The following is a 25573-nucleotide window of genomic DNA, read 5'->3' on the forward strand; positions in this document are numbered from 1 at the left end:
ACCTGTCCCCATGATTCAATTATCTCCCACTGGGTCCCTCCCACAACACATGGGAATTCAAGATGAGATTTGAGTGGGGACACAGAGCCAAATCATATCAACCCTGTTTTTTTTAATTCAAGAGGTATAATAGCCAAATCCTACAAAATTAGCCACAAAGCAGGCCTCAAGAGAGAACACACACTTACATGGGGAGGTCACTGTGTTGACTGTGTGCCCGACTACTTGCACAGTCTGCATAGAAAGCAACTCAATCTCAATCCAGGTCATATCACACTGACCTCACTATTTATTTTTTGACCATAGCAACATCACTGAGCAGCATTAATTTCTCTAAAGAATGAAGGGGGAAAGTCTACTTGAAAAATTACTCTCCATTTTCTTCTGCTCAGAAATAAAACTTTAAAGACCTTCATTGTCAAACATAATCATTTCTCTTTGTTTTGTTTTGTTTGTTTGTTTGAGATGGAGTCTCACTCTGTCGCCAGGCTGGAGTGCAGGTGAGCCGAGATTGTGTCACTGCAGAGACTCCCAGGTTCAAGCGATTCTCCTGCCTCAGCCTCCCGAGTAGCTGGGATTACAGGCACCCACCACCATGCCCAGCTAATTTTTGCATTTTTAGTAGAGACCGGGTTTCACTAGGCTGGTCTCAAACTCCTGACCTCAAGTGATCCACTCACCTTGGCCTCCTAGAGTGCTGGGATTACAGGCGTGAGCCACGGCGCCACACCTCACTTCTCTTTGAAAACATCACAGTCTTCAAAGAATTACGAGTTGAAATGATAAAATCAACTGCCCATTCCTCATCACTTAACATGTAAACAATGGTGCGGTAAACATGTCATCCTTATAAGTGTCTCTTTCTGACATCTATTTAGCCGGTTCCAGTAAGACTAACTTTTCTGTTCCTTGAGTGGGCCTCTTCTGTCACCTCAAGGCATTTGAACTTGCTAATCTTTCTGCTTCAAACCTATTTTCTTTGGCTTGAAAGAACTATGATGGCTCTTTCTTGCCATTTGGGTCTCAGTTCAAATGTCACTACCTCTGAGAGACTTTCTCTGACCAGGCTGCCTAAAGTTATCTGCACCTCAACCCAGTCACAACCTCCTGTTTTGTTTTCTACCTGTTTTAATTTTCTTCTGAATTTCTTCTGTTGATGTATCCGTTTATAATTTCATCACATAGCTCCAAAACAACATAGGTCCATAGGAACAAGCATCATGTCTATTTTGCTGCCTGCCAAATCATGAGTGCCTAGAAGGATTTCTGGCATTGAGGGAATGCTCTATAACTATGTGTTGTATGAGTTGAAGAAGACTTTCAGATTTCAACTAACCATCACTGAAAGAGGTAACTTATCTAGTATTGGAATGAATGTCATTGTTTTGACCAGTTACCCAGTTCACTTACCAGATTAACCTCTCAATGTTTTGGCTATTTTCAAAGACAATTCTAGCAATTAAGGGAAGATAGATGGAAGTAGAGGTAGAAGTGGAGGCAGAAGTAAAAGAGAATAAAGACATAAAACAAGAGGGCCTCATACAAACACATTCCGTGACCTGAGAATGTGGTTAACTGAACCCACTCTAGCTAAGGACCAAAGTAAATAAACTATAAATGGTGAACCTTAAAGACTACACAATCTACTGTTCACAATGCCACCCTGTCCTGGTCCTCATAGCCTATTGTCCATTTCTTCTTAGTCTCTGACACTGTCTTCCTTCTTCTCCTGTCCCCAAATGCAGACATTCTCCAATATAGATGAAGTAGTTTGACTTTTTTCTATATATGCTTTGTCTCTCAGACATAGCATATGTCTTTCATAGCTTTACCCATCACTCTTCTGGTGGCCTTGAGCAACCTCAATGTCCTCGTCTGCATAAAGGGACCAGTAATAGTCCTAATGCATACAGCTTGTCAGGATAAGAGATAACATTTTAAAACTGAAGATTAGGCCAGGCGCAGTGGCTCACGCCTGTAATCCCAACACACTGGGAGGCCGAGGCGGGTGGATCATAAGGTCAGGAGTTCACGACCAGCCTGGCCAACATAGCGAAACCCTGTCTCTACTAAAAATACAAAAATTAGCTGGGTGTGGTGGCATGTGCCTGTAGTTCCAGTTACTTGGGAAGCTGAGGCAGGAGAATCACTTGAACCTGGGAGGCAGAGGTTGTGGTGAGCTGAGATCCTGCCACTGCACTCCAGCCTGGGCAACAGAGCAAGATTCCATCTCAAAAAAAAAAAAAAAAAAAAAACAAAAAACTGAAGATTAAAAGTGAATTAAAAGGAATATCAGTTTTAAGGAAGATTCGGGACCAAACAAAAGTGCTTGGTTGCAGATGCAAAATTGAATGATAAAAATATAAATAGTAAATCATAATAGATATTTGGACATCCATGTTCACAGCAACATTATTCATAATAGTCAAAAGGTAGAAGTAACCCATGTGTCTGCTGACAGAGGAATGAACAAACAGAATGGGCCATGTGCATGCAATAGAATATTATCCAGTCTTATAAAGAAAGAAATTCTAAAACATGCTACAACATGGATGGACCTTAAAGACACTATGCTAAGTGAATAAGTCAGTCACAAAAAGGATAAATCCTATATAATTCCACTTAGATTAGGTACCTAGAGTAGTCAAATTCATAGACACAGTAGACAGAATGGTAGTTACTAAGTATGTGGGGGAGGGGAATGGGAAGTTCTTGTGTAATGGGTATGGAGTTTCAATTTGGGATGATAAAAGCAGTTTTGGGGATGGGTGGTGTTGATGGTTGTACAATAGTGTGAATGTGCTTAATGATGCTGAATTGTACACTCGCTAATGGTTAAAATGGTAAATTTTGTTATGTATTTTACCATAATTTTTAAAAAGTCAAAATGATGAGTTTGTTTTTGGGGGGAAGGGAAATAGGGGGCCCTGATTAGGATGGGGCGCATCAGAAAGGTGCTAGGGTTCTTAGTGAGGTTCTGTTCCTTGATCTGGCTGTTTACAAAGGTATTGTCTTATAACACTTCATGATTTTCTTGTATCTATATGTTTTATTTTATAGTAAAAGGGTTTTTTAAAATAAAAGAATCAGGCCAGGTGCAGTGGCTCACGCCTGTAATCCCAATGCTTTGGGAGGCCAAGGTAGGCGGATCACCTGAGGTCAGGAGACCAGCCTGGCCAACATGGTGAAACACTGTCTCTACTAAAAATACAAAAACTTAGCTGAGTGTGGTGATGCATGCTTGTAGTCCCAGCTAACTTGGAAAGCTGAGGCAGGACAATTGCTTGAACCTGGGAGGCGGAGGTTGCAGGGAGCAGAGATTGCACCACTTCACTCCAGCCTGGGTGATAGAGCGAGACTCTGTCTCAAAAAAATAAATTATTTAATTTATTAAAAATAAAAAATTAAAGAATCACATATGAAACACTTAGAATTGTGCTTGGCACTTAGAAAGCCCTAAACTGTAATCACTATTATTACATATTGTTTCTGCCTCCTCTTACCCATCTGTGCTGCCACCATGTGGCATGATGGTCTACCCATAGGTAGCATCAGGAGTCAACTGCTGGATGTGATGATAACACTTAACCCAGAGAGGTTGCAAGACCAACCTGAAGGCCAAGAGTCCGATGGAAGAGGCAACACCACTAGGCCTGCCCTTAGTGCTGAAAGATGTGGTCACGAGGTAGCATCAACTACGGTGCCTTCCTGGAGAAGCCAGGACTATTTTGAGCAGGCAGTGCCTGGGTTCATCTCCACGCTACATCTCATTCTGTTTTAGCCCTTCATGCTCAGCTTGATTCTATGTGCATGAAAATTGATGACCAATATGATGTGAAGCTAATAATTAATGGTTCAGATTATAAGTACTGGAGGCATTAGAGCAAAAGAAAGCAGACTGGGAGGATGAATGAGGTTTGGAGAGGCGAAGGGAAGACTGAAAGGACATGGCTTTCCAGGAGCCAAGAGAGAGAAGTCTGGGCTGTCTCCTTGTGTCTGGGTGAAAAGACAGGCTGAAGCCAGAGAGAACCATTAGGAAATCAGGTTCGACAGGTCATCAGGAGCCAGGTGAGGGACGGCCTTGGAGTCAGACAGAGAGAGATGCGCATTTGAGATGTGTAGGAAACCGGGGCCAGGAATGTCATTGAGCAGAGGAAATTAAAGGACTTATTCTATCAGTAACCTGCAAGAGAGATGGAAGGGGCTGGGGGCCTGGAGGCTGCTACAGCAAGTACCCTGACATTGGGGAATTCTGGAATTGTGAGACACAGAGAGATTTGATTTGAAAGGAAAATCAACAGAACTTGATACCTAACTAGATATGGGGAAGGAGAGGCAAAAACAACCTTTAGATACCTAACTAGATATGGGGAAGGAGAGGCAAAAACTACCTTTAAACAGAAATAAGGAAGACGGTGTGATGTCTTTCATAAGGACAGCTTCTCACATTGTTGTCGAGATTCTAGATGGTCTCAACCTTGGCTGCACCATTGAATCACCTGGGGATCTTGTTAAAATGCAGATTGATTCCGTGAATCTGGGGTGAAATTCTGCATTTTTAACAAGTACTCAGGGGATGCTGATGCTGCTGGCCCACAGATTGACCATACTTTGAGTATCAAGGTTTTGAAATTTTCAACTTCATTGTGTATGAGACTCTCCTGGAGAGCCTTTAAAAATCCAAATACCCAGGCCAGGCCATTGAAATCAGAATCTATAGGGTAGCGGATATGGGCATCAGGATTTCTAAAACTCTCCAGGTGATTCATGTGCACAGCCTAGGTTCACATCAGCTTTAGAGTCTCTCACTTTCAGAGGTTAAAGAACATATTTTAATCTTCAAAGGTGTCCCGAATAGGGAAATGACTTTCCTAAGATTCTTTTTGGAGTGGTTCAATATTTAGCCTTTTTAAACCTGTGTGCACCCGATAATCAACAGCAAAAATCAAATTGTCCCTTAAGATGCAAGGTACCGAAGCGAAATAACTGGCAGTAGATCTTTAGTGCTACTGCAGTGAGAATATTTTTTTGACTGCATATTGGGAGATATCTTGCAACGCCTGCAAATCCTGGTGATTTATGAGCATGAATGCGCAGTGCCGAAGCTGCTGAATTGCCTCAGCTCATCAAAGAAGCTTCTCTGAGAGTTATTTTGAAGACCTCCTGCTGTGTCTTCAGTTCCTGTTTCTGTAAATCCATCTCCGAATGGTCAGGGCTCCTGCTTCCCACACCCCAGCAGGGTGGACTCGGCCCCCTCTCCTGATTAATTTTCACCATGCTGGAAAAACACACAGAAAAATCCTACACTGAGTAGCAATTAAAGTACGTTACAATAGACTGCAAATTGTGGTTATAAAAGAGTGTTCCTCCCATGGCTTTTTCCCAGTGCCCTGGAATTTATAGCAAGTGGCCTTCATCCTATTGGGTATTAGAATTACACAACGCCTGTGCTGGGCAGAGAAATTTAAGAGGCAGGGCAAGACCCTCACCAAATGCATAGGCCCCTTTTAATCTGATTCTTCTGGGCAGCCAGGCTGAGCTATAATTAGAGCAACAGCATTTCCGCATATGTGCATGGAGAGGCAGTGTGGTATCATGCAAAAGGCCCTAGTCCAGGAGCGAGGAGACCCCAGTTTGCACTTGAGTCTTGAGTTTTAGTGCTGGAGTTTCCTCATTTGTAAATCTGGAATTACATTATCTCTCTTGTGGGATTATTAGGGTCGAGAACATGCTGTAAGTGTTTAACAATAGCTCTCTGGGAAAAAACAACACAAAACAAAACCTGATTTGTACTGTTTGTCCATTTCCATGGTGTAAATACTCCCACCACGGCCTGTTTCGAACCACCCACCTGATATGATTGAACACAGAGTTGGGAAGAGGTGCACAGTAGCACATTACTCTGTAGTATTTCAGACACAATAGATGTAAATAACTTCAAGCACATGGAGAATAAAAAATGTAAAATGTAGTAAAATATAAACATATATAAAAATATAAATATGTAAAATACAAAATGTAGTAAAATAATTAGGAAGTGGTGAGTTTTGAGTATTTATTCCTTTTTTTTTTTTTTTTTCTGAGACAGAATCTTGCTCTGTCCCCCAGGCGGGAGTGCAGTGGTGCACTCTCAGCTCACTGCAATCTCCACCTCCTGGGTTCAAGCGATTCTCCTGCCTCAGCCTCCTGAGTGGCTAGGATTACAGGCATGCACCAGCATGCCCGGCTAAATATTTTTATTTTTAGTAGAGGCAGGGTTTCACCATGTTGGCCAGGCTGGTCTCGAAACCCTGACCTTGTGATCCACCCACCTCGGCCTCCCAAAGTGCTAGGATTACAGATGTGAGCCACCGCCTTATTTTTGTTTTTAATATAACTGACTTGATTGTAAATTTAAGTAGTTTTTTTCCTAATGGCTGCTTTTAAAACCAGCTCACAAGATTCCTAAAAAAGGCTGGGCATGGTAGCTCATGCCTGTAATCCTAGCATTTTGGGAAGCTGAGGAAGAAGAATCACTTGAACCCAGGAGTTTGAGAACAGCCTGGGCAACACAGTGAGACCCTGTCTGTATTTCAAAAATTTTTTCTAAATTAAAAACTCAGCTCTCACAAGCCAGTAGAAACTGGTTTGACTATACTCTTGCAATGGTGTTACCAAAATGCCAGGGGTTTGGTCTAGGTCTGGATGCTTGCCACATAGAAAGTCAGGCTCCAAGATCATGAGTATTGTCAGGGAGGAAGGCTTTTTATTTCAGTGCTGCAGCAGAGGAAATGGGAGGTAACTCTCAAATCCATCTCCCTAACTGACTAAAACTGGGGATTTATATAGCAGAGAAGGAAGGTAGCAATGTGTGGGAAAACAGGAATTAGGGAAGGGTAAGGAAAAGGAGTTTCAGTTCCTTGATACCATCTGCGAGGCCTGAGGGTTGGTTTCCAGAGGCGGAGGCTCAGACAAGACAAATATAAGTTTCAGGTTTAAGACTAGGAGGGTCAATTTCTATGTTTATCCAAAAACAAAGTAACAACAGCAACAACAACAAAAACTCTATGGGAAAATTGGGTCAGTTTCAACAGTTTAAAGAAAAAACTTGTAAAACCATTAGCACATTCATCAGTCATTTGTATTAGTTTGCTCAGGCTGCCATAACAAAATACCACACTGGATGACTCAACAAAAATGTATTTCTGATAGTTCTCAGCAATGCTTGGATCTGGAAGTCCAAAATCAAGGTGCTGGCAGGTTGATTGCACCTGAGGTCTCTCTCCGTGGCTTGCAGATGGCCACCATCCTCACATGGCCTTTTCTCTATGTGTGCATCGTTGGTGTCTCTTCCTTCAAATACACATCAGGAGTTAGGGCTTCAACATATGACTTTGTTGCCAGGGGAGGGGTACACAAGTTAGTCCATAATAGCACTTAGTAAATATTGGCTGAATATAAATCTAAATAGTGAACAGCTCAACAATGAGCTGAGAAGCCGTTTTCTCTTTATGGGAATTATTACCTTAGATCCTGTAGGTAAAAGAATGACTTAGGCTATGCCCCAGAAAACCCGGATGGAGGGTCTGCCCTCACTATGCTGAGACTCATATACAGAGGGATCAGTAATGTAGAAAGCACTATACAAATGGAAGATGTTATTGTTGTTATTGATATAGCTGCGTTATTTCCTTTTCTACCATGACTGGTTTTTGTGGTTGTTATTTTCGTAGCAGTTAAGATATCTTCCCTAACTCAAGCATGCCTTTACGGATGTTGTGTAGGGAACAGTTCATCACTGGTTGTGATTATTTATGTTTTGTGCATTTTTAAAGTTTTGTATGTCTAGAGGCTGGGGAGCACAGAGGTTAAGAGTTCAATCTCTAAAGCCGGAGTGCTTAGATTTTAATCTCGCCTCCACAGTTATATTGCCCTTGGTAGAAATCAATCACAGGTATTCTCACATCACATTATGGTTGTTGCAGAAATTAAAGCCCACCATCAAAGCCCACCAGGAACACAACCATGGTCCAAACGTTTAGGTGTATTTAGGAGGCTGCACTGAAGGGCAGACCAAGCCAGGGGAGCCATGGGATGTCAGGGCAAGGAGGAGTTAGAGTGGGATTCTTGTGGGACTGTGCTTCTTGTGAGTGCTTCCAGGAGGTCTTAAGGAGCGGGACAGGGACGGGTTTTGAACTGGGTACTATAAAGGGAAGTCATTCAGTGATTGGGTGTCTAGGTAATTTTTATTAAAGCAAGGTGAGGGCTGTAACTGATCAAGAAGCAGCAGTCACTTGTATCAGTTTTAAGAGGAAGGTTGTTTGTGGCTCTAGAAAATATCCTTGTCTTCATCTTACGTAAATTATGGTCACACAGTGAACTTATCTGATTATCATTTATATTTTGTGAGTCTTTTTTATTTCAACTGGATCATTACAGCCTAGCTGCTTCCAGGGCTGCTTTCTCATCATCATCTTGAAATACCGTTTATTCTCATCACTACAGAACTATTATCATAGTTATTAAATAAGTGGCTATTTAATACATGAGTACAGAAACACATATATTACCGTATCAAAAATATTTTATGCTAGGTGTTGTCTAGATTGAAATAGAAACCATTTTATGATGTATACATACATATATAATACCTTAACAAGTATATTTCAGTGCATTTTAAAACATCATTGTGAAAAAGGATCCATAGGCTTCATTCAACTGTTCAAAGTGTCCATAGAATCCAAAAATTTCAGACTGACAGTCTAACCCTCTCATTCTATAGATGAGAAAACTGAGGTTTAGGGAAGGCAAATGACTTGCCTAAGATTATATTACAAGTTACTGGCAAAGCAGAAGTTAGGATCCAGTTCTTTTTCCTAGAAGGCAGCAAAGAAGGAAAATAATAAAAAGGACATGCACTTTGGAAATTGACAGATCAGCATTTATTGTATAATTATACTGTCTTAGCTTGGGCCCTTTCAGAAATAAAACATGTGACAAATATTCCTTTTAACATTTTACTGTGGGTTCCAATCCCAGGGCAGTAAGAGTGAGGAGGAAAGAAAGGTGAGAGAGGCATAGAAGGAGAGCAAATACAAGGGGGTGAATTAATGAGCAGACCACAAAAGGACACAGGCAGTCATTCAATCACAGAGGAGGCACAGCAGCAGCAAAGGGTTGAGGTCACAATCCCAAGTCCAGGGCGTGGAACACACTATCTTCACACTCCCAGGGTAGGGCAACCGTGATGAGTTGGCAAGAACACATTCATGGATTAGCACGAGATAACTTAATGGTAATGGCAGCAAGAGTCTCCATGGAGAGAAATTTGAAACTGAGGAAATGTGAAAAGGTACATAAGGTGGACCTAATGTGAATATCTATCTCATGCCATTGTTGTGAGGATTAGAAATAAAACACCAAGCCCAAAAGAAAATCCCATTACTGGCAGCTATCTCTACAGTCTTTCCACCATACCATAGAGTATGCTGGCTTTTCTCCAGAAACTCAGACTATTTTACCATCTTTTACTCAGAAGTGATTCTCAGACCTGCCTGCACACCTGGGTAATTTTTTTTTTTTTTTTTTTTTTTTTTCTTTGAGACGGAGTCTCACTCTGTCGCCCAGGCTGGAGTGCAGTGGCCGGATCTCAGCTCACTGCAAGCTCCGCCTCCCGGGTTTATGCCATTCTCCTGCCTCAGCCTCCCGAGTAGCTGGGACTACAGGCGCCCGCCATCCCGCCCAGCTAGTTTTTTTTTTGTTTTGTTTTGTTTTAGTAGAGACGGGGTTTCACTGGGTTAGCCAGAATGGTCTCGATCTCCTGACCTTGTGATCCGCCCGCCTCGGCCTCTCAACACCTGGGTAATTTTTTAAAATACTGATATCTGGGTCCCACCCCACTGATTCTGGTTCATTTAGTTTGGGGTATACCCTGGACATCCACTGACCTCAGAGGAAGGTTGGCATGATGATTACAAATGCTTAAATGCCAAACTGAAAACGTGTGGTCTCTTTAATGGGCCTTGATTTTATTCCTCAGTTCAACTCCTTGGACCCATTTTGCTGGAAAATTCCACTCTGACTATACCTTGTGCATGGCCTGGGCCAAAGGTGCCCTGATTTTCTTCTCATTCCCTCACCCAAATCTATATTTATGTTCATAGACAGTAGGAATGGGTCAAGAAGACTCAAGGAAGATGCTTCGGCTTCTACCAACTTCATGGCAGGCAATACACTCAAGGTATTTCCATCTATGTGTGTGAATGACACCCTTGCGAACTGTGGCCCTCTTCTAGGCATTGCCAAGGAATAAATCTAAACCCTAGGAATAAATCTAAACTAAAAATAAAACTTTAGGAACCATTGCTAATTGAAGATCACTCAGGAGTGAAAGTGAAAACTATCTAAAATTATCAATAAACTATAGAATTAAAGGAACCTAGAGTCACAGGATCTCAGCCGCTGGCGAGAGGGGCGAATCACTTGGATGGATCCCTCTCCACCTTGCATGCATTCTCTTTTACAACATCCACGCAGATATATTACCAGAAGCATTTGATTTGCATAAATAGTTTAAACCCCAGCTTTTCAAAAACACATCTATTGGGTAAAGTGTGGGCAACCTGAGGGCATCATGAAGTTTGTCAGGTGACAGTGATGTGAACTACAACAAAGCTGCCTGTTGTAATAATCAGCAGTCAAGGAGGCATCGCTATTCTATACACAGATACAGAAGGAGATTGTTATTCGGGAGGTGTGTCAAGAGCTACCTTATTGCTATTCAAAAGGCACCTTCTCATTTGAAGAAGTTGAGAAAATCAATATGCTGTAGTGACTGAAGCATTCAAAGGCTCAAGACACAATAGAGGAAGAGTCCTCCGCCCCAAAGCCACAGATCAAAATCAAAGCCCTGGGCCTGCTTGTAAGAGCGGAGGCTTGGAAAATCCACACAGCAAGAGCTTGGCCATGTTCCCCAGAGACACAGAAGGTTGTGGTTATTTCAAGGAATGAAAGGAACATCAGAAAGTTTAATAATAGGCATTTGAACTTTAGAATAGCTATCTTAAGTCAATGGAAGCTTTTGAGAAGTCCATCATTTGATAGTGTGTTTGCATGTGCGTGCACAGCCATGCATCTGTGAACTCCTGCCATTAACAAGACCTGCTCTATCCAAGATCAGCAATGCATAATTTTTCTTTACTCTTAACAGAAATATCATTCAAACTAGACATGGAAATATAAGAAAAGAGATGTGCTGACATCACACGGTTCCTTAAAAAAATTCACTTGCTCAGTTTGCTATTCGGACATACGAAAGCCTATCCAGAATTTATTACCCTTCATTTTCGTCATAAAATTATTTATGGAGTGCCTGCAATTCTCAGGTGACTATGGTAAGGGCTGTGATTGAAACACATCTTTGCAACTTTAATATTCTGTTCAATTCAAACCAGGAATACAGCTTTGTGCTGGGCACCTGGGTGACCAACTGTCCCAGTTTGCCTGGGACTGTCCTGGCCTTGGTATTGAACATCTGTATCCCAGGAAATTTCTCAGTCTCAGGCTAACTGGGACAGTTGGTGACCCTACTGGACACTGAAGAAGTTGCCAAAGAAGGAAAATTTCCAGAATTTATGGAGCTCTGGAGAAATTTACTTGGAGAAAAGGAAATTCATATATTAAACTGTCAGTATGACAGTTTATATTCAAGAAAAAATATGATTAACATAAGCCTAGTCTATGTTTAACATGGAGTAATATTAAAAATAAATGCTATACAAGCGCTTATAGAAATAAGTGCTTCAAAGGAAAGAAATGTAAGTTTGTGTTAATGTTTGTGGAATTTTTCAAGTGTTGGGTCAAATATTTTTTGTGAGACAAGCCTGGTGCTGAGCAGGGTGTATAACGTCAAACAAGGCATAACTAGCCTAGACTTTTAGTTTCTAGTCCCCACACCACTAATTGTCCCATTATCATGAGCAAATCAATGTCTCTGCATCTTTGTTTTCATATCTATAAAATGGGCATTACAATACCACCTGCCTTGTATACCCTCTAGGCATGTTGGAAGAATCCAATGAGATGAGAAGTATATATAAAAGCATTTTGAAAACTACAGAATATAGTACAAATATAAGGGCTTAGGTGACATTGTTACTATTGCTGACGGACAAAAAACAAATCTACCGTGTGACTTCAGTGATCTAGAACTGTATTGGCCAATAATGACTATTCAAATCTAAATTTATTGAAGTTGAATAAAAATTTTAAAAGTTAGTTTCTCACTTACCCTAACCACATTCAAGAGCTCAAATACTATATGTGGCTGGTGGCTTCTGTGGTGGACAATGCAAAGAAAATTTCCATTACCACAGAAAGTTTCACTGGGCAGTGCCGGTCCAGATATAAGTGATTGACATTTTATATCTTGAATATGGTGATAATATGTCTTTGAAGTGGGAGTATTTCTAGATAAAAGCAGAAAAGTCATTAGGACTCTAAGCTGTCTAACGTTAACTCAAATTGTCGCGGTCATTACTGCTGCTCACCACATATTCTAATTCTCCTTCTCTCCTGGGCACCTGTTAACACTGCACTTCTTAAAGCTCTTCTGGTTGATTGGGAACACATGGCCAATTATGGACAATGAGCTCTGAGCACAAATGATGTATGTCACCTGCATGTTGAGCACTTAATCATTGCTGGGAATCCCTCCAAAGCTTCATTCTTCTTGTCGTTACTGGAAGCATTCCAGATAAAGGCTGTCAGTCAGCCTGAGTTCTGCAGGGAGAACTACACAGAAGCACAGTTTATTTCCCAACTGACCCCTGATGGACATGGAGAAAGAGCAAGAATTAACTTTTGTTGGTGGAAGCTATAGAAATTTAGGGGCTAAATTAAATTTAGAAATTTAGGCTATCTGTTATTTTGGCATAGGCTAGCCAATCCTGACTCATACATTAATCTTGAGGTAAGAACAAAAAGAGACATAATTAGCTAGGTCTACTAATCCTAGTTATTCTCTAGCTGTGGCCATTCACCAGACAAACACACTCATACAGATCCTCATGTACATGTAATAAAAACAGAACAGAACAAAAAGGATACAGCACAACCCCACCTCCCCACATATGCATTCAAGCTGCTCTGCCTCACTTCCTTGCCAAGAGGAGATTCAACGCCATGTGTAATTCATTTATCACCGCCCAATTTTAGAATACAGTACAACATTCTCATTTTCTTCTGTGAGGCCCGAAATAGTACAGTTTCGTGAGGACTAAAATTGTTGTAACTGGAACCTGGATTTTCCAGAAAGAGGTTCATACACTTCTGGTCGTTGTCTCTCCAACTGTGAAATGGACGAAGCAAGGACAGCGTGAGCCATCTCACACATCGATGGAAGGTTTTTCCTTCCTAAAAGGAAGCACGGAATGTGGTGAGTTAATGAAAGAAAGTACTTAATTTTTGAAGAATGAAAGGAGATATATTGGTACAAATTACTCACATTCTGCTGCCTAATCACAAAGCAAAGATTCTCTTTTAAAAACCCAGGCAGCAATTTCACTTTTGAAACACATTGAATATTATACTAAAGGGGTGCCATTGGGAAAACTTTGGGGAGAAACTGCAGACATCTTCTCTTTGTGTGTGAATACATGGAAGGGTCCCCATGGATGAGTATACAATACTATGCCTGATGCTTTTACTAGTATTCGTCCACACTGCTTCACCTAGTGTCCACCCACTGCTCCCTCCTCGCTTCCTCCTGCCACCCAATCCTGTAAAACAAAGCCTGTTTGTATGACTATTTGCTATTATAACAATGAAGTATTCACATGGAAAAATGAAAGAAATACATACGAAGTGCCTACTTTGAGTGCTACATGCAAGGCCTCTTCGCTTCACATTAGCTTTTGAACCTTCCTAAAAACCCCAAGAAGTAGCTCATATTATCTCCATTTTTCACATGAGAAAACCAAAGCTTAGAGATGTGGCATAACATGTGTGTAACAGACTCACCATTCACATTTCCCCATCTACCTACAAGCCAGGGGCTTCCTATGCCAAGTGCCTGTTACCCTCTGCCAGGGGCTTTTTCTGGCTTCAAAAGCAAGCCCAGCCCACACACAGAGCAGAGTAGAGTAAAACACCTGGGTAGCTTACTACTATATGAAATAACACTGAGGCAGGGCCTCCCAGAGTTCCTCAGCAGGAGTGAACCCCAGTTGCCACAGGAGTGAACTGCTCATTAACAGATCTCTGTAGGCCTCCTTCCCTTCCTGTCTCACTTCCACACCCCCATACCAGTGCTGCTGCTGCTTCTTTTTTTTTTCTTGATAGAGTCTCACTCTGTCACCCAGGCTGGAGTGCAGTGGCACGATCTCGGCTCACTGCAACTGCCACCTCCCAGGTTCAAGCGATTCTCCTGTCTCAGCCTTCCGAGTAGCTGGGATTACAGGCGCATGCAACCACTCTCGGCTATTTTTTGTATTTTTAGTAGAGATGGGGTTTCACCATGTTGGTTAGGCTGGTCTCAAACTCCTAACCTTGTGATCCGCCTGCCTTGGCCTCCCAAAGTGCTGGGATTGCAGACATGAGCCACCGCATCTGGCCACCAGTGTTTCTTAGAATCACTTCCCAAGTAAATGACTTGCCTTCAAAACTTTTTCTATAAGTCTACTTTAGAAAGAACCCAACATAAGACAATGCCCCAGTTTATGCAATTAACAAGTGCTAGAGCCAATATTCAAACTGGTCTGACTCTATACTTTCTATACCAATGATGAGAGAGAATGTTTCAAACAGTCTCTCGTCTCCACTCAGGGCCATTGTGGTGGACATTGAACAGGTCGCAGAAATAAAAGAAAATTAGGGTAGGAAGTCATTGTCTTCACTGAAGACCTCGTTGTGCTCCAACCGCTTTGAATTGATTCTTCCAATCTGCCTCAGAAAGACATCATGGCCCCGATCATAGGAGAAAGTGGGTACCATGGCAGACAGATATTCTTCCTGAAAATCCAAGAAGAGTTTGGAGAAAAGCTTTCTGAAAATCCAAAACATGACTCGTCTTGAGAGCTCAGAATGCAGCTCAGGTGGCCACATTTATAAAAAGCTAGGGTAGTTAAGGAGAAGAAATGCTACTCAGCTGTTATGGCTTTAATCACAGTTATACCATGGCCAGCAATGCCATCAACAGTGGCATCTCCATTTGTCTACTCTGGTCATGGGCCATGAACCCAATTACCCATGCTTGGAAACTCCCGGCAAGAATGAAGTTCCCTTATAAATCAATCACAGCAAGCCATTTCAGGAAGAAAGCATTACCCAAACTATTGAAGACTGATTACCTTTCACCATGGCTTTTACTGTTGATGCCTCACCCAATTTAATCTGATGTATCAGTTCTCATTTGGATGTTCCGATCTACATGTGGAGAATGTCACTGCTGTGACTGCCTGCACAAACAACACAACATCAGAAAATGAAAGTCGAAATCCACGGAGAAGGGAGCATTGCCCAGCACAGCCTGGGAGCATGGTAGGCACTTAACAAAGACACATAAAGAAAACTGAGTCATGGATTTCCTATGAATTGATAAGATGTGTGAATGAAGGCCAAGTGCTCTAGTTTTGAAAGAAGAGAGTTGAAGGGAAATGCTGGTAAAAAATAGCCAGAATTTCAGTTTACAGAAAAATAAGGCAAACAAATTGTCTGCTGCCTCAATATCCTTGAGACTTCTGGGCTTTTACAGTTACCCTTTTTTTATATATTATTAATAAAAGATGGCTTGTGAAACTTGAAGAGGCTCCTTTAGGCCACAGATGGGACAATCTGAGCACTGTTACAGATAACTAGCCAAGCATGGCGGCATTCACTTATAATCACAGTTTCTCAGGAGGCTGAGGCAGGAGGATTGCTTGAGCCTGGGAGTTTAAGGCTGCCGAGAGCCCTGATCATGCCACTGCAATACAGCCTGTGTGACAGAGAGAGACCTTGTCTCAAAAAAAAAAAAAAAAAGTAATAACTGCAAAAGGTTGAAATGTAACAAGTGGGTCAGGCGCAGTAGCTCACACCTGTAATGCCAACATTTTGGGAGGCCAAGGTGGGCGGATCACCTGAGGCCAGGAGTTCAAGACCAGCCTGGTCAACATGGCAAAACCCCATCTCCACTGAAAATACAAAAATTAGCTGAGCATGATGGCACATGCCTGTAATCCCAGCTTACTTGGGAGGCTGAGGCAAGAGAATCGTTTGAATCTGGGAGGCGGAGGTTATAGTGAGCCCAGATCGCACCACTGCACTCCAGCCTAGGCGATGGAGCGAGACTCCATCTCAAAACAAAAAAAAGAAATGTAACAAGTGCATTTAAATATCTGCATTCATAATAATTGAAAAAGAATTAATACATAAGTTTATAATAATTCCTGGGACTCCATTGGCGGATGCAAGTGAACCAATGCATCATTTTGAAAACTGGCAAATGAAAGGGAATGAGTCCATTTAAAAAGATATGAAAAAAATCCTGTGCCCCATTCTACGCACTAACAGAGATCCAGATCCTGGCCAGTTCCCTCTGAAAGGTGCTGGAGAGCCATTCTTTTTACTGGAGTGCTCCCCCCTTCTGTGTGCTTTTCCTTCTCCACTCTTGCTACTCCACCCAGCTCCTCCTGGTGCCCACAGCGGTCATCTTCCTGCTACACGACTTCAGTCCAGGCTGGATACTTCAGGGCAAGCCTGCTTCTTCCTGTCCTCCAGGCACCACTGTCACAAGCCAGTTCCATTTGGAAGACTTTAACTGGACTCTTGGGGAAATGGTGGCAGAAGGAAATACAGAAAACAAAATTGAGTAACAGACGTCTCCGCGTGTAAGTTATTTGACAACACTCACTGCTTGGGGAAGTCCAGACATCTCCATATGGAAGTTATTTGACCACACTCACTCCTTGAGGAAGTCCTCTCACCTTCTGCACATTCTTGCTGCCACCACCCGTATAGTTTGGGTCTCCCTTTCTCTAACCTTCATAGAAATACCCGCCAAACACCTCTTCCAACCCCAGCGTCTACTACCAAACTCTTCAAACTTTCTGAAGCTTTTGATTTTTTAAGGCAAACAGGTTAACCCTTCCTGGATTAAATCTCTTCCTACCCATATTATCCCCTGGAGAACTTGATTTATACAATAGAATATGACTGTTTAAGTTGCTTTTCTCAAACAAAAGAGACATTCCTCGCTAATTGGGATTCTGGTTTCTCGTTGGACCATCTGACTCAAACTCCAATCAGATTTTTTTTTCTAGTCTTTCCATTAAATTAAAAAATGTCTAAAAATTTTAAAGGTTTAAGTTCAAGTGCTCATTGGTGCTATTAATCAAAGATGTATTATGTATATATTTCAAACAAGCTCTATTAATCAGCCTGCCAATTATTTTTTATATTGTGTGGTCTATTTCCCCACAGGCACTAGCCAACCATCAGTTACTTTCCATCCAAAGTGCAGGTCTTTCAGCCGTATTCACTATAGTATTAGTCTATGACCTTCGAAAACATACTGTTGCTTTGTTTGGGGGAAAAATCTAATTACAGTAGTTAAATGAACTGGAATTAATTAAGTTGTGGATACTTGACATTTATAGCTAATTGGTCATATCCATCATAAAAAGAGAAATTGGGCCTTTTATCTCTCTGTTTTATCAACCATGCTGAAAATCAATAGTGTTTCCAGGAAGGGGGTGCCAAGGCTCCTAGCAGCCTGTTTGACCCAGAGGAAAACACAGGTCTTCATTAAATTATGGTTAGAAATTTCTTAGCTGGGGAAAGTCCTCAGGAAAGGAATCATGGGTTTCTGCATTTCCAGATAGAGACTTTAGAGATAGCTTAATTTGGGGTTCTCTGAACAGAAAACTCACTAATCCAAGTAAAGGGAGGCTTTCCACAGTGCTTACTGGGTGGGTCTCCTTTCATTCCTGAACAGCCCCTCACTTCCACTTCAGCATGTTGTGTCCAAGATAAGCAACTTCAGCCATAGCCAGGAGACAAGGTGCTAGGAGTCCCCGAGAGATTTGCTGAAACTCACAAGGCCCATAATTCTTCAGAGGGAATAATCTAAGAGGGAGTGAGTTCATAGTGTCATCGTGTATGTATTAGTTTGACAGAAATGGAAAGAAATATGAAAAGAAGAGGAACTTCTGTTTTATTTTTGTGACCCTATAAATAAGCTCTAAACTGCCTTCCAGGAAGCCTGGTGCACTTCATATTTCCATCAACCATGCATGAGACTATACTTTTCCCCAAAGTGATATCGATGTTTTCGCGCTTCCTTACAATTTTCCATGTGATGGGTGTAATGTCTTGTTGTTAACTGAATTTGCATCTCCCTGAGGATTTGGCGTATTTAGTATCTTTTCATATGTTTGTTGACCATTTGGCAGCATCCATTACAGTTCAAATTATATATTTTTGATGTAGCAGTTGCACTCCTGGAAATGTTTCCTATGGAAATAACATCATGATATGTGCAGACATATTTATAGTAGCATTGTTCATAGCTACAACTTGGACACAAAGTCAATATTCATTAAGAGAAATGGTTGGCTAAATTATGATACACCAATACTGTATTAGACAAGGTTCTCCAGAGAAACAGAACCAATAGGATGGATAGATAGATAGATAGATAGATAGATAGATAGATAGATAGATAGATTGACAGAGATATTGTTTGGCTCTGTGACCCCATCTAAATCTTGTCTTGAATTATAATCCCCATGTGTCAAGGGAGAGACCTGGTGGGAGGTGATTTAATCATGGAAGCAGTTTCTCCATGCTGTTCTTGTGATAGTGAGGGAGGTCTCACATGATCTGATGGTTTCAAAGTGGCAATTTCCCTTCTCTCTCTCTCCCGCCCCCTTGTGAAGAAGGTGCCTGCTTCCCCTTTGCCTTCCACCATGATTGTGAGTTTCCTGAGACCTCCCCAGTCACGTGCAACTGTGAGTCAATTAAACCTTTTGTTTATAAATTACCCAGTCTCACGCAGTTCTTTAGAACAGTGTGAAAACAGACCCAGATAGATAGATAGATAGATAGATAGATAGATAGATAGATAGATAGATAGATAGATAAATAGACTATAAGGAATTGGCTCAAGTAATTATGGAGGCTAAGAAGTTCCATGATCTGCTCTCTGCAAGCAGAAGACCCAGGAAATACAGTGGTGCAGCTCCAATCTGAGTCTGAAGACTTGAGAACCAGGAGAATTGAGAAGGTAAGTTCCAGTCCAAATATAAAGGCCTAGGATCAGCAGAGCTGAGGGTGTAAGTCCTAGTCCAAGGGCAAGAGAAGATCCATGTCCCACCTTAAAGACAGGCAGAAAGAGCAAATTCTCTCTTACTACTCCTTTTTCTTCTATTCAGGCCTCCAACAGGTTGGATGAGGCCTACTCAACATTGGAGAGAGCCATCTGCTTTACTGAGATTACCGATTCAAATGTTAATCTCATCCAGAAACACTCTCACAGACAAACCCAGAAAAATGTTTGACCATATATCTAGATCCTTGTGACCCAGTCAAGTTTACACATAAAATTAACTGTCATATATATCGTGACAGGTTATACAGACATAAAAAAGAACAAAGATTTCACTGTGGTGTTATTGAATGAGTTAGGTAAACAGCAGAAAATAGGTACACATGATCTCACTTTTGGAATGCAGTACCATCCTTGGGCCCAGCAGAGAGGATCCCTTGCCCTGGACCTTGTGCTTTAGAAGGCTCTGTTCTGGCCCTTTTCCAGGGATATCACTCCTCAGAAAGTAGAAGTGTGCTGAGTTCAGGGGACATGATCATCCAGAGACCCCGTGCCTTCATTCAGGCTTCGGGACCCTGTAATTTCTTATCCAAACAGCTCTCAACCCATTTCCAAGGTCTGCACAGACCTCTTTCCTGGAGCCTCCCTCTCAAGGGTAACCGTGCTAGGTTACACACCCCTAGGCCCAAAGAGAGGCCACGGGCTGGTTTTTTGCACAGAATATGGATGGGGCTTGAACTTGTAGGCTGAAGTGTCCATACGTACATGCACAAAGATGGAGTCAGTGCTAAGAAGAGAACGGGACAGACCATAAGCTGATGGCCTCCATTTGTATTCTTGCCCCAGTCCTGCACCTATGAAGGGCAGGCCACCCGCAGACATGATGCATGAGGCCACTGCAAAGACACTCTAAGCAAATATTGCCAGGAAGGTATTTAATGTAGCTGCCTAGGGGTGTCAGGTTCTGTACAAATGTATGGTTCTTTTTCTGTTCAGTTTTCAGGCAGAGGAGATTGTTCCCAGAAGGGGCTCGTTAGACCATTGCACATCGAGAAGATGCAGCCCCTCAAGCAGAACAATTGTCCCTCCAAAGAGACAGAGTGGCCAGCCTCTGCAGTTAGTCCTTCCTGGAGCTACAGGCACAACCCCGATATGGAAAATGAGCAACACAAACAACTTGCAGGACACACAAACTGTGAGACCAGAGCGTCGTGGAAAATGCTCAAGAAGTCCAGCTCAGTCCCAGAGCACATCTCTGACCACCCCCCTTCTCCCTGGTTAAGGACTGGAGATGTGTGTCAAGACCCAATGTAGGACTTTCTGTTTATTGATATGTAAGTTTGCCTAACGTAAGGCACAGATTTCTCACCCCAGACAACAAATCCATGTGTTAAGGAACGATTGCATGTGTGTTTATACATGGATATATGAATGAGGTGGTTCCTGAATGAATATAAGACTCAAGATATTGGCCAAGACTGGGAAAATCCAGACAAAGAACACCTCTTCCAGACTCAATTTTAATGAGATCGTTCTCTGTCTGGATTTATTATGTGTCACATGAAAACCTGTTAAAGTTCCATGGAAAAAGATGTCCTGAATATTTTATACCTTATTCAAACGGTTCAGATATTTATTTCAGCTTACAAATGTTGAAACTATCTTAAATTGTCAAATGTTTTGTTGGAATGAATCTTTTACTTCAATAATTTTTCAAAGTTTTTTTTAAAGCCTGACTCAAAGCAAAAGTAAAACAGATAAAAGCTGAGCCGATTTATCTGAATTGGAGCTGGAGATTCCTATCTTCGCTCACTGGCTCCCCGTCTCCCATCACCCCTGGGAAGAAATATCTGGGAAGGGGGAGAAAGAAATATTGCCACTAAGTCTCTTTACTTCCTTGAGCTAAGCTTAAACATCACTGACCAAATTCCCCCTTTTTATTTTAGATAAAGAAACTGAGTACTTAAGAGGTTAACCCTTAGAAGAAAGTAAAGATTTATTATTATTCAGAGTATATAAAACACTTCCCACCTACCTTGTGTTGAAAGATGAGAGTCCCTTACTGCATTAACAAAGGGAAGGCAAGAACGGGACGTCTGGTCCACAAGATGACCTGTGCTATTGTCACCTTCATGCAGGTTAACTTAGAAGACCAAGGAGTTTTGTCTAAGCTGGTGGAAGCTACCAAGACCAATTACAACAACAAATATGATGAGATCCATCATCTCAGGGGAAGCAATGTCCCAGGCCCAAAATCCATGGCTCACATTGCCAAGCTGGAAATGGCAAAGGATACAGACTTGCCACTAAACTGAATTAAATGTACACTATTGAGTTTTCTGTACATAAAAATAGTTGTAAAATTCCTTCCAAAACAGTATATATAAGGATATATAAATATAATAATAGCAATAATGATCAGCACTTTATGGGCACTTACTATCCGCTAGGCACTGTGCTAAGCGTCTTACCTCCACCTCTATTACCTCACAAAGCTCTTTTAACAACCTTGTGAGATCAATATTTGTTTTCAGATGAGGAAACTGAGTCTTCAAGATCTAGCAGGGGCAACAGCATACACTTAGATCTATGAGCCCTGATACCAAGATCTTAACCTCTACCGTCTAGAGCAGTTTCTCAACTGTGGCATCACTGACTTTTGGGACCAGATTATTCTTGTTATGGGGGCTGTTCTGTGCATTGTAGGGGGTTTAGCAGCATCCCTGGCCTCTATCCATTAGATTTCAGTAACATCCTCTCAGCTATGATGATCAAAAATGTCTCCAAGCCAGGCGAAGTAACTCACACCTCTAATCCCAGCAACTTGGGAGTCTGATGTGGGAGGATTGCTTGAGCCCAGAAGTTTGAGATTAGCCTGGGCAATATAGTGAGACCCCATCTCTATGAAAAAATTGGTAATTATCCCAGTGATGGCATCACGGGTAGTCCCAGCTCCTCGGAAGCTGAGACTGGAGGATCACTGGAGCCTCAGGGTCTGCAGTGAGTTATGATTGCACCACTGCACTCCAGTCTGGGCTACAGAGTGAGGTCCTGTCTCTTAAAAAAAATTTATTTTAATTGAAAAAAATGTCTTCAGACATTGCCAAATGTCAACTGGAGAGCAAAATTGTCCCCATTTGGAAACACTGGTCAACAGATAGATGAAGTACTCATAAAATTTTTTATGGTGTGCTATCTCCACGTAGCTGTCCAAATGGACCCATCTCATGGACCAGCTAATGGAGGGCCCCATACAAGAGTCACTTTGGGAAATCATTGATGAAAGACATTTGTCTTGTTCACCAACTGAGTGATTTACTGACTATTGTCCCTCTTCACACAATCACTGTGGAGCCCCACAGGTACCCATCTAAATGTCCCATCCATAATCATTTCTTCTGACAAAATTATACCCAGTATGGGGAAGTTGCAGGTTATGGGAGCCTGGAGATGATTCCATGTGGGGGTCCATTGTAGGAAAAAGGAATACAAAACTTCTATGAATAAAAAATTAGGTGCAGGGCTTTGGAAGTGCTCATGTGAGTGAGGGGCCCCTAAACTTACATTTCATCTGTGCACACAGGCAAGGTCTTAGATTTCCACCTGTTTTACTCACATGCAGGAAACTTGACTCTGTTTGGTGTCATCACTTAGCATTCTTCTCCACTCGGGTAACATAACCATTTTCTCTTTTATCATGGCCTTGTGATAAAAGGGCAATGGGGGCTTCATTGTCACACCAAGGTTTACGTGATCTTGCCCAGAAATATGGTATCCAAATCACGGAAGGGCATTTTCTTGCTTAGTAGCTGTTTAATACAGCTCATGGAAAGTAAAAAGGAGTAAATATTTGAAAAATTGAATTTCGTTTCCCTGATAAAAGTCACACTGCAGGTTTGAAGGAGCCAATTTCCTGACTGTTAAGAATTATGTTTTACTTCCCTGCTCATCAAGTGTCCTGCAGAAGTTTCCTCATCAATGATCTTTCTTTTACTTTATTAAGTACAGAAAATGGTTGGGGTGAAAATCAACTTGATAAACCCCTGCAATAATTTAATTTGCATTTTAAAAAAATTATTGGCTGAATGCAGTGGTTCAAGCGTGTAATCCCAACACTTTGGGAGACCAAAGCAGGAGGATGGCTTGAGCTCAGGAGTTGGAAACCTGCCTGGGCAACATAGATATTAGCTGGGCATCGTTAATGCATGCCTGTAGTCCCACCTCCTCGAGAGATTGAGTCCAGGGAATTGCTTGAGCCCAGGAGTTCAAGGTTGCAGTGAGCTATGAGATAATGACACCGTACTCCAGCCTGTGTGACAGAGTGAGACCTTGTCTCAAATAAATAAATATAAAAACCAAATAAAACTTCTAAAAGCAGGAAAGAGTAAAAATCTGGTAAAAAGCACTGGTGAAGACTGGATTAGAGTAATGAGGAAATGCAGCCTGTCCCATAATGCAATCCATGCTTCATTTGGTGATCTCAGGAGAGGTAATACATTGCTATTGCACCCCTCTCTACCCAGCAGGTCCTGCTATATCCTTCCCAATTAAGAAAGACAAACCATAGTCTTCTTTTCCTCCCCTGCTTCATGTCAGACTCCATCTTCCTTTCACGTTTGCTTTGGAAAAAAATATAAAAACATCGAGCTATAAAATCACAGCAATCCAATCATCCATCCTCATCTCTTCTTCTTCCCTTGTATCCTCTGAGAATGACCCATAGTTGGGTCATTCTAAATAAATGTTGCATTCTAAAAGTTCTAATAGAGCACCTCTTAAGAGATCTCTGGGTATTACTCCTTGTCCTTAGAGAATAGATCCCTTCACAATTCGGGGCATCCTTCCCCTGCTTGCTGGGAGTCTTGGTAGATAACGCAATGCACAGCTGCTTCTTTCTCCAGAGGATTTCCTTGGTCAAAGGTGAATGAGTCTGCTCCAGCTGACATAAGTACCATGAGCTGCGGGACTTAAGCAACAGACATTTTTTCCTCACAGTTCTGGAGTCTGGAAGTCCAAGATCAAGGTGTCAGCAGAGTTGGTTTCATTCAGAGGCCTCTCTCTGTGGCTTGCAGGTAGTTGCCTTCTCCGCATCTTCATATAGTCTTCTTTTTGTTTGCCTATTTTTTGGTTTTGTTTGTTTGTTTATTTGTTTGTTTGTTTTTGTTTTGGAGACAGGGTCTCACTCTATCACCCAGGCCAGAGTACAGTGGTGTGATCTCAGCTTTCTGCAACCTCCACTTCCTAGGTTCAAGTGATTCTCATGCCTCAGCCTCTGAGTAGCTGGGATTACAGGTGCATGCCACCACACCCAGCTCATTTTTTTTGTATTTTAACTAGAGACAAGGTTTCACCATGTTGGTCAGACTGGTCTTGAACTCGTGACCTCAAATGATCTGCCCACCTTGGCTTCCCAAAGTGTTAGGATTACAAGCGTGAGCCACCGCGCTGGGCCTCTGTGTGCCTGTTCTAAATTTTCTTTTCATGTAAGAACACTCATCATATTGGACTTGGACTAGGGCCCACCCTAATGTCATCGTTTCCGCTTAACTTTAATATCATAGTTAAGTTAAAATGAGGACAGGATTTTAAGGTAAGGATTTCCACATAAGTAGTTTTGGGAGACTCAGTTCAGCACCTAACAAGGAGTAGTGTCTTGTTCATTTTAGTAGAAGAATGTCAGGTGTTCAGTGATTAAATGACCTTCTGAACAATCCACTGAACCATCCACCAGCACCTCTAATTTATAACCTGTACTATTAATCTACGTCATTCTTAGAAGAGTTGTTCTGGTGCAGACCTTCTTGTAGTTTCAGAGTTGGCATTAGAGAACAAATAATGCTTTTCTTTTTTTCTTTAAAGATATAAATTATAGACATATGCTAACCTTATATGTATCTTCTGGGTATCCAGGTTATTTACCTCTTTAAAGACCTCATCTCTAAATGCAGTTACATTCTAAAGTACTGGGAGTTGGGACTTCAGCTCATGAAGAGAGGGTGGGCACAGTTCGGTGCATAACAAAAGAGCTATGGCTGACAGGGGGGTCCAGAAGGTCGGCTCTCTTGCCTGAGGATAAGGCCGCAGCTGTTCTGCACCTGAAACCACACGCTTGCTTTGCTTTTATTCCCCTGCCCTCTCCTGCTCCTTTCATTTCTTTTCTCCTGAGAGCTCTTCCCCCAACAAATCTCTTTCACAAGAATCCTCATCTCAGGTTCTGCTTCTAGGGCACTTTCGGAGCATTTTCTTTTAGCATGGATCAGAATCTTAGAATCCAGGAGACCCAGCTTCTAA

General features: G+C 41.8%; 1 protein-coding gene across 1 annotated transcript in view; it reads left to right on the plus strand.

Moving 5' to 3' along the window:
- LOC123567067 (uncharacterized) overlaps positions 1–20991 on the plus strand; it is a 37419-nt gene extending 16428 nt beyond the window's left edge. Inside the window, exon 5 of the mRNA XM_065522742.1 lies at positions 20279–20991. Coding sequence (XP_065378814.1) covers positions 20279–20319 — 41 coding nt within the window. The 3' untranslated portion in view covers positions 20320–20991. The remainder of the gene's footprint in view (positions 1–20278) is intronic.
- Positions 20992–25573: the final 4582 nt, after the last annotated feature.

Source organism: Macaca fascicularis, chromosome 10, assembly GCF_037993035.2.
Source record: "Macaca fascicularis isolate 582-1 chromosome 10, T2T-MFA8v1.1".
Taxonomy (NCBI): Eukaryota; Metazoa; Chordata; class Mammalia; order Primates; family Cercopithecidae; genus Macaca; species Macaca fascicularis.